Below are 9,588 nucleotides of genomic sequence, written 5' to 3'. Positions count from 1 at the left end.
TATTACTAAGACTCCACTGTCCGTTGTCTGTCTGTCACTAGGCTGTATCTCATGAACTACTTAGTTTATACTTTCTCAGATGATGTATTTCTATTGCCACTATAACAACAAATACTAAAAACAGAACAAAATAAATATTTAAGGGGGGCTCCCATACAGCAAATGTGTTTTTTTTGACGTTTTTTGCGAATATCTAATGTTGTATAGGTACGGAACCCTTCGTACTACGGGAGTCCGACTCACACTTGGCTGTTTATTTGTTACTTTGCCCGTGCGAAGCCGGGGCGGGTCGCTAGTTATTAATAAATGAATAAAAATATCGTTGCTGTGTGTGGCGAGCTTGTAGTCTCGTGTCGTGACCATCGGTTGAGGATTGGTTCAACCTGAACCATGAGGGAGTCATGAAGACACTTTTGGGAAAATAGTGTGCTGGTTTCTCAAAATTCTTAAACTTCATTTATGTATACCTTCCGCCGCCTAACTTTGCCTAAAAGTTCATTGCCACGACTAGTACCACAAAAACTATAAAGGTATAATTCCAATAATTGAATAGGCACTATACCGTTAAGCGATTCGAACACAATCCGGGAGTAACGTAAAGACGTCGCATAAAAAATGTATCTCAAAAATGTGTCAAAACTGAGTATTAAGTAATGAACTTTCAGGCAGATTTATATGGCGCGTCTGCCTGTACCTCTGCAGCTGCGCGCTGAGCGAGTCCGCGAGTGCGGCCTGCGCGCGCAGCGCCGCCAGTTCCGCCGCTTCTTGCTCCAGCTGGTGATTGCTCTCTTTCAGTGACTCCACCTGGGGGACACAATACTCATAGTCTCTTTATTCCATTGACACAAACAATTATGCACTAGAACAAGTCTAACATATAAAGTTACATTAACAAAAGATAAAAAAAAAATTACAGAAATAGGATTTGAATTGAACGAAATAATCTTAATTTTCTCAATCATCCAAGGAAATGTCGTCCTTCTCTTCGTGATCATAGAACGCGAAGTACGTCTTTGTTTGTATATCACTTTTTGAAGATTCGTTCTAATTTCAAATTAGGGGATAGTAATGGAATTTCATACAACATTGCCGGTGGCCAGCAAAGAGATTGTCTTTTGTTTTAGTGGGTTTTTATTTCTTTTATTGACTATCTATGGCTATGTCTTCGCAGGCTTCGCCCGCGTGGAATTCGGTTATCGCGCGCTGTTCCCTCGGGAACTGTGCATTTTTTCGGGATAAAAAGAAGCCTATGTCACTCTTTGGCCCATAAACTATCAATATGCCAAAAAACGGACAAACATACAAACACACACACTCACATTTATAATACTAGTATATGGATCTACCCAGATGGGTACTAAATTTGTAAAAAAACAGTATACAGCTCTCTCCCTCTTTAGTTCCGCACTGACCTCAGCAGTGAGTGCCGCGAGTGCGGCGCTAGCGGCGTCCTTCGCGGCGCGACTCGCGTCCGACTGCAACGTCACAGCGGCCAGACGCCTCCCCAAGTCTTCCCGCTCATGCCGGCATAGAATCAGCGCCGCCTGACTCTCCTTCAATTCACTCTCTGTAATATACAAGGTGCCATAAAATAAAACCCACTAATAACCCCTTCAAGCTGCGTTCCCGCCAGAGATGTGCGAGGCGTTGCAAGGAATGTATTTTGAACATGAAACTACTGTGAGACTCACATTAATAGTAGATTGTACAACTAGAGCATAAAACGAGCCATTTTACCCAAGACGTTCATATAGCCACCCGAGCCGGTATGGCGAGGGTGGATAGACACGTCGAGGGAAAAGTGGGTTTAATGCTCGAGTTTTACACTCTGCTTTTCACTTCGATGGCGAGGAAACGAACACGCCTGATTACCTTGATCTTAGACGAAGATTTTATTTTATGCACTAGTGCATAAAAACTCATTTTATGTCGCCTAGATCCAGCATAAACACCAACTTTACGAGCATGAGAGGTGAAAAGATATTTTTAGATGACAGAGAGTGATATTTTATTATTATTTTAACGTCATTTGTAATAATTGGACTGTAACGCATTAGGATTTAATTTTATTTGACATTTAAATAGTATATATTTATTATTTATTTGATTATAAATTTTGATTGTGATCTAATTAAAATTTCTGGTTTTCACATGTTGTATTTTATATTATTTAATTGATGATTATGTTTGAATTGTAATTAATTTCAATTTTTGAGGTGTACCTAGCTGTTTGGCTCGCAACGAGTCAGTAGCGTTGGCCGCTGCGGCGTCCCGCGCTGCCTCCAACTCCGACACCTGAGCCGTCAGCTAGGTACACCTCAAAAATTGAAATTAATTACAATTCAACATAATCATCAGTTAATAATATAAATACAACATGTGAAAACCAGAAATTTTAATTAATTACAATCAAAATTTATAATCAAATAAATAATAAATTTATACTATTTAAATTTCAAATAAAATTAAATCCTAATGCGTTACAGTCCAATTATTACAAATGACGTTAAAATAATAATAAAATATCTCTCTGTCACCTAAAATATCTTTTCACTTCTCATGCTCGTAAAGTTGGTGTTTATGCTGGATCTAGGCGACATAAAATGACTTTTTATGCACTAGTGCATAAAATAAAATCTTCGTCTAAGATCAAGGTAATCAGGCGTGTTCGTTTCCTCGCCATCGAAGTGAAAAGCAGAGTGTAAAACTCGAGCATTAAACCCACTTTCCCCTCGACGTGTCTATCCACCCTCGCCATACCGGCTCGGGTGGCTATATGAACGTCTTGGGTAAAATGGCTCGTTTTATGCTCTAGTTGTACAATCTACTATTAATGTGAGTCTCACAGTAGTTTCATGTTCAAAATACATTCCTTGCAACGCCTCGCACATCTCTGGCGGGAACGCAGCTTGAAGGGGTTATTAGTGGGTTTTATTTTATGGCACCTTGTATATTACAGAGAGTGAATTGAAGGAGAGTCAGGCGGCGCTGATTCTATGCCGGCATGAGCGGGAAGACTTGGGGAGGCGCCTGGCCGCTGTGACTTTGCAGTCGGACGCGAGTCGCGCCGCGAAGGACGCCGCTAGCGCCGCACTCGCGGCACTCACTGCTGAGGTCAGTGCGGAACTAAAGAGGGAGAGAGCTGTATACTGTTTTTTTTACAAATTTAGTACCCATCTGGGTAGATCCATATACTAGTATTATAAATGTGAGTGTGTGTGTTTGTATGTTTGTCCGTTTTTTTGGCATAAAGATAGTTTATGGGCCAGAGAGTGACATAGGCTTCTTTTTATCCAGAAAAAATGCACAGTTCCCGAGGGAACAGCGCGCGATAACCGAATTCCACGCGGGCGAAGCCTGCGAAGACATAGCCATAGATAGTCAATAAAAGAAATAAAAACCCACTAAAACAAAAGACAATCTCTTTGCTGGCCACCGGCAATGTTGTATGAAATTCCATTACTATCCCCTAATTTGAAATTAGAACGAATCTTCAAAAAGTGCTATACAAAGACGTACTTGGCGTTTTATGATCACGAAGAGAAGGACGATATTTCCTTGGATGTTTGAGAAAATTAAGATTATTTCGTTCAATTCAAATCCTATTTCTGTATTTTTTTTTTATCTTTTGTTAATGTAACTTTATATGTTAGACTTGTTCTAGTGCATAATTGTTTGTGTCAATGGAATAAAGAGACTATGAGTATTGTGTCCCCCAGGTGGAGTCACTGAAAGAGAGCAATCACCAGCTGGAGCAAGAAGCGGCGGAACTGGCGGCGCTGCGCGCGCAGGCCGCACTCGCGGACTCGCTCAGCGCGCAGCTGCAGAGGTACAGGCAGACGCGCCATATAAATCTGCCTAAAAGTTCATTACTTAATACTCAGTTTTGACACATTTTTGAGATACATTTTTTATGCGACGTCTTTACGTTACTCCCGGATTGTTTTCGAATCGCTTAACGGTATAGTGCCTATTCAATTATTGGAATTATACCTTTATAGTTTTTGTGGTACTAGTCGTGGCAATGAACTTTTAGGCAAAGTTAGGCGGCGGAAGGTATACATAAATGACGTTTAAGAATTTGAGAAACCAGCACACTATTTTCCCAAAGTGTCTTCATGACTCCCTCATGGTTCAGGTTGAAGCAATCCTCAACGATGGTCACGACACGAGACTACAAGCTCGCCACACACAGCAACGATATTTTTATTCATTTATTAATAACTAGCGACCCGCCCCGGCTTCGCACGGGCAAAGTAACAAATAAACAGCCAAGTGTGAGTCGGACTCCCGTAGTACGAAGGGTTCCGTACCTATACAACATTAGATATTCGCAAAAACGGCAAAAAAACACATTTGCTGTATGGGAGCCCCCTTAACATTTATTTTGTTCTGTTTTGTATTTGTTTTATTGTTAAAATACATCATCTGAGAAAGTATAAACTAAAGTAGTTCATGAGATAGTGACAAGACAGACGGACAGTGGAGTCTTAGTAATAGGAGCAAAAAAATCACGTTTTCTGTATGGGAGCCCCCTTAACATTTATTTTGTTCTGTTTTTAGTATTTGTTGTTATAGTGGCAATAGAAATACATCATCTGAGTAACTATAACTAAACTAGTTCATGAGATACAGCCTAGTGACAGACAGACAGACGGACAGTGGAGTCTTAGTAAGGATCCCGTTTTTATTACCCTTTTGCCCAGAACTCTAAAAAGGTCTCTAATCAAGGGCACTTCGCACACATTTTTCAGCTCCATTTCGCAAAAAAAACTACACCGAGCCAACCCGCGCGAACGGGGCGCGTCAACGTAGAGTAAATTGCATTTTTGTTAGATGATTTTAATTTCGTAATATCTTTTGAATGCATGTCCGATTGAATAATTCAAAAAGTAATCTACAGGTATTGACCGTCTTGAAATAAAAATATTTATTGATAAGGATTATACAAAGGTTGAATTAACACGGTCTGATTTTAGTCCATTTTCTGTCACCTATTAAAAAGTAAAAAATACTTATAGTGACATAAACTACCATAGTTGGACACAATGGTATCTGGTGTAGTTTTTTTTAGATTTTGATATATTTTAAATCGTAAAACTTTTTTTTGTATCATCAATACTTTACAGGGCATTGCGATGAAAGATTATTATGGCAACTTTTTGTACACTTTTAGTTACTTATTGTTACGGCGGTGGGTTAGGTGGTAAACTTTGATCGTTTTTTCGCCCATTGGAGGCGTTTTCAGTAGGCTGGAATACGGTTTCAGGCCGTTTCAGAGGATGCTCTATCACATATTAGTTTATCAAAATTTCACCAAGTTGCCGTCGTTTTCAGGCGCCTGAAACATGTTTTCAGTCCGTTTCAGGCCACCCTCTATCCGATGACGCCATAACCTGAAAACCCGTTTTCAGGTTATGGCGAAATTTTCCATAGGAGTGAAAGAGATAGCACGATTAGAAAGAGACAGCTATACTGAGAACATTCGAGAAGGTGTGTGACAAGGATAGCCTATATGTGTGAGAGAAACAGACTGATGATCCTGTTTCCGGAATATTCTAGTAACTGTGTGAGAGAGATAGCACATGAAAGAGACAGACACTCTACTCGTTTCCGGAACATTCGAGATGTAGGTATGACGTCCTAGCTGGACTGTTCTCGAACTTTGTGGACCGATTCACCGGGGGTATATAAGCCGGGTGAGGTTGCGGCGGAGGAGTTGTTTCGAATGCGATACCGAGCGATAAACATCGAAGAGAATCAAAGCGACTTGTAAGTGAGTTTTAGAGTGCGAAATTACTGTGAACTGTTTTTTAGTGTTTTGTAAAGTTAAGTAACAGTGTGGAAAATAAATCCTACTCTTATTCATCGGTGTTAAAAGTGCTTTTCAATCACGAACCCACCCCACGAACGTAACATTTGGTGTCAGAAGTGGGATTGAAAATGCCGCTTACTCCGCGAGAAGAAAGAGAAGGAGAGGATGCAGACCCGAAGCCGCGCCGCAGCTGGGGACCCTACAGACACCGCCGCAGCGTCAAGATACAGCGGTGGCAGTTCCCCAAAGCCGGAAATAGACTTCAATGCGATTCTGGTCCTCCTGAAAGAACAAGCTAGAAGGCAGGAGGAACAAGCTAAAGGCAAGAGCTACGGGTCAGAAGGAAGCTCAAGAGGAACAAGCTAGAATTCTGCAGCAAGAGCTACGGGGCCAGAAGGAAGCTCAGGAAGAACAAGCTAGGATTCTACAGGAGGAACAAAAGAATCAGTTCAACTCCTCGTGAGGTACACGACGCAACCGCAGAATGGAAAAAGGAGATGGCTGAGGTCCAGGATAAAATTGTGGCAGTTGACATTAAAGTCGAAAATCATGAACAGCGCCTCAACAGTGTCAACGAAAAGGTAGAAGCCACGAGAATCGCCTCCAGAAGTTGGAGATTAAAGTGGCCAACGGCACCACAGTTTATCGGGTGCACCAGCCACAGGAGGTGAAAAGTTAAGCTACCGCCATTTGATGGTACCTCTTCATGGGCCGCATACAAGCACCAATTCGAGTTGGTTGCGGAAACGAATGGCTGGAGCAAGGACTATGCAAAACGGCACTGAGTTTGGCGCTACGGGATGAAGCTCTCAGTATCTTGGAAACGTTGGGAAAGGATAAGAACATATGACCGTCTCCTTGAAGCATTAGAAGCACGCTTCGGTGACAGTCATCTAGAGCACGTCTACAGAGCTCAACTGAAGGATAGGACCCAGGGTCGTAATGAGTCATTACAAAAGTGGGCCCTAGAAATAGAGAAACTGGTCCAAAAAGCATACCGAGATTCATCCTCTTTTACGGATGGAATGCTAGTGCAGACATTCATAGATGGGATTCGAGACTTTGAAGTGAGGGCTGCTGTACGACTGGGTCACCATGGGAGTTTGAAGGATGCGCTTGCCCATGCTCTCGAGGTGGAAGCTGTACGCCAGGACCCAACAAGATCCTTCAGGGTACGCGAAGTCGCTGCCAGGGAGCCGATTGCTCCACCTCGAGAAACGGGACCTCGATGTTACAACTGCGGAGAACGAGGACACATGCAATCTGGCTGCCCGAAAAGACATTGGAGGCGACGAGACTCGGACCAAATGGAGAGGCCAGCAAGCTCTGGTAGCCCAGAGCGGCAGCAGCAGGGAAACGAGTAAAAGCCAGGACTATGGGACGAGTGCTGGCTGGTGGTCACAATGTCCCAGTTATGATCTCCCAGGCGAACGACGGGAACAGTCTGGCTGTCAAAGGAGAAATTGGTGGAGTACCATGTCACCTTACTATCGACACCGGAGCTTCTCGGACTGTGATCAGTTCTCAACTGCTAAAACACCTGATCAGAGATCATCTAGTCCGACCAATGCATCTTCAGCTGCAAACGGCTACCGGCCAGTACATTTCCGTCCAAGGGGAGCAAGAAGTGTCAGTAAAGATTGGGGAAAAAAAGTACTGGCACAAAGTCATCATTGCTGACATCGTAGACGACTGCATTATTGGTCTAGATTTTATGAGGAAGTACGAATGTAAGATCGACTTAAAAGGCGGCGTGCTGAAATTTGGGGCTTATGAAGTTCCTATAGAGGGTGAAGTGGGTGGACATGTCTTCTGCGCTAGAAGGACTATACTTCAACCGAGATCGCAAGCCCTAGTTCCAGTGAAGTTGCCATATGGTATGAGACAAGGATCTCATTCCTGCGTGTTAATAGAGAAAATAGCTGGCAGTAAGCCGTGGATACCAGCTCGCACAGTGGTAATGACGTCATCTGCAGCATTTATAAGGGTTCTTAATTTAAGTGACACTCAACACGTCTTAAATAAAGGAACCCTTATGGGAACATGCGAGGGCAATCTCTTGGATACGGAGTTGCCATGGGCCAAGCGAGAACAAGTTGCAAGAAGAAGTTGTGGATATTGAAAAATTATTGGAAAACTGCGAGGATGATCTCACGGAGGAAGAACTTCTCAAGGCGCATAATCTACTAAAGCGCTATAGGAGTGTCTTCTCTGCACGTGATAGTGATATCGGGAGAACTGGAGTAGTGCAGCACGAGATCGACACTGGAGATGTCATGCCTATTCGACAGCGACCTCGGCGAGTTCCAGTAGCTCGAGAAAAAGAAGTCGAAGACATGATCAAGGAAATGAGGAGGGACAAAGTAATAGAACCGTCAACCAGCCCTTGGTGTTCTCCAGTAGTCTTGGTGAAAAAGAAGGATGGAACTATGAGATTTTGCGTTGACTATCGTAGACTCAACGACGTGACCAAGAAGGACAGTTATCCATTGCCGAGGATAGACGACACGTTGGACACTTTAAAACGGCATGAAATGGGTTTCCACCTTGGATTTGAAAAGTGGATACTGGCAAGTGGAAATCAAGGACAAAGATAAAGAGAAAACAGCCTTCTCAACTGGTAAAGGACTTTGGCAGTTTAATGTTATGCCGTTTGGGTTGTGCAATGCACCGGCAACTTTTGAGAGGTTAATGGAGCAAATACTTGCCGGACTCCTGGGTGATACTTGCCTAGTGTATCTGGATGACATCATAATTGTAGGTAAAAATTTCGATGACCACCTTCAGAAACTGGAGCAAGTTTTGTCCAAGTTGCGTGACGCAAATTTAAAACTAAGTCCGAAGAAATGCTCATTCTTCAAGCGTAAGGTTAACTACTTGGGACATGTAATTTCATCAGAAGGCATCCAGACAGATCCTGAGAAGATAAGTGCAGTTAAGGACTGGCCAACACCGAAAGACAAGACAGCAGTGCGTGCCTTTTTAGGACTTTGCTCGTACTATCGACGATTTGTGAAAAACTTTTCGGATATAGCAAAGCCTTTGCACCAGCTGACGGAAGAGAAACGACCATTTAATTGGGATGATCAGTGTGCAGCAGCCTTCTCAGATCTCAAACAGAGACTTTGTGAAACACCGATTTTGGAATATCCCGACCCGGATAACGAGTTTGTTGTTGACACTGATGCAAGCAATACTGGCATCGGAGGAGTCTTGTCACAAAACAAAGGAGATCAGGAAGTTGTGATAGCCTATTTCAGTAAATCGTTATCGAAACCCGAGAGAAATTACTGCGTCACTCGGAGAGAATTACTGGCAGTCGTTAAAACTTTGCAGCATTTCAGCAAATATTTGCTTGGACGCAAGTTCCGAATCAGGACTGACCATGCTGCTTTAAAGTGGTTTTAGAGTCAAGAACCCCGAGGTTCAGGTGGCACGCTGGATCGAACAACTGCAGGAATATTACTTTTCCATCGAGCCGAAGTGGAAAGTCACATGGAAATGCAGATGCCCTCTCCCGAAGCCTTGTCGGATGACTGCAGCAAACACTGTTTATAAGACAAGAGGATAAGGACTGCGTGAAGATGTTGAGGACCGACACTGTAGCGAAGAATGGAGTGACGCTGGTCATGCAAGAAGCACACAGGAAGATCGTGACATAAAACCCATTTACGACTGGATAACGGTGGAATGCCCAAACCAAAGTTAGGGCTATGCGGTATGGGCTTGATGAGCAATACCGGTATATTCGGTTATTCAAATTTGAAAACCGG

The 9,588-nt window shown here is 42.9% G+C and overlaps 1 protein-coding gene across 1 annotated transcript in view; it reads right to left on the bottom strand.

Annotated features, from left to right (window-relative positions):
* The window catches only part of LOC141443110 (uncharacterized), a 5,834-nt gene extending 2,943 nt beyond the window's left edge, over nucleotides 1–2,891 (bottom strand). Inside the window, exons 1-4 of the mRNA XM_074108320.1 lie at nucleotides 2,883–2,891; nucleotides 2,223–2,307; nucleotides 1,413–1,567; nucleotides 695–804 (exon numbers count right to left, since the gene is read on the bottom strand). Of these exons, the coding sequence (XP_073964421.1) occupies nucleotides 695–804; nucleotides 1,413–1,567; nucleotides 2,223–2,307; nucleotides 2,883–2,891 (359 nt within the window). The remainder of the gene's footprint in view (nucleotides 1–694; nucleotides 805–1,412; nucleotides 1,568–2,222; nucleotides 2,308–2,882) is intronic.
* Nucleotides 2,892–9,588: the final 6,697 nt, after the last annotated feature.

Source organism: Choristoneura fumiferana, chromosome 26, assembly GCF_025370935.1.
Source record: "Choristoneura fumiferana chromosome 26, NRCan_CFum_1, whole genome shotgun sequence".
Classification (NCBI taxonomy): domain Eukaryota; kingdom Metazoa; phylum Arthropoda; class Insecta; order Lepidoptera; family Tortricidae; genus Choristoneura; species Choristoneura fumiferana.
Note: the sequence above shows the minus strand (reverse complement) of the source record. Positions and strands in the feature narration are given on the sequence as shown.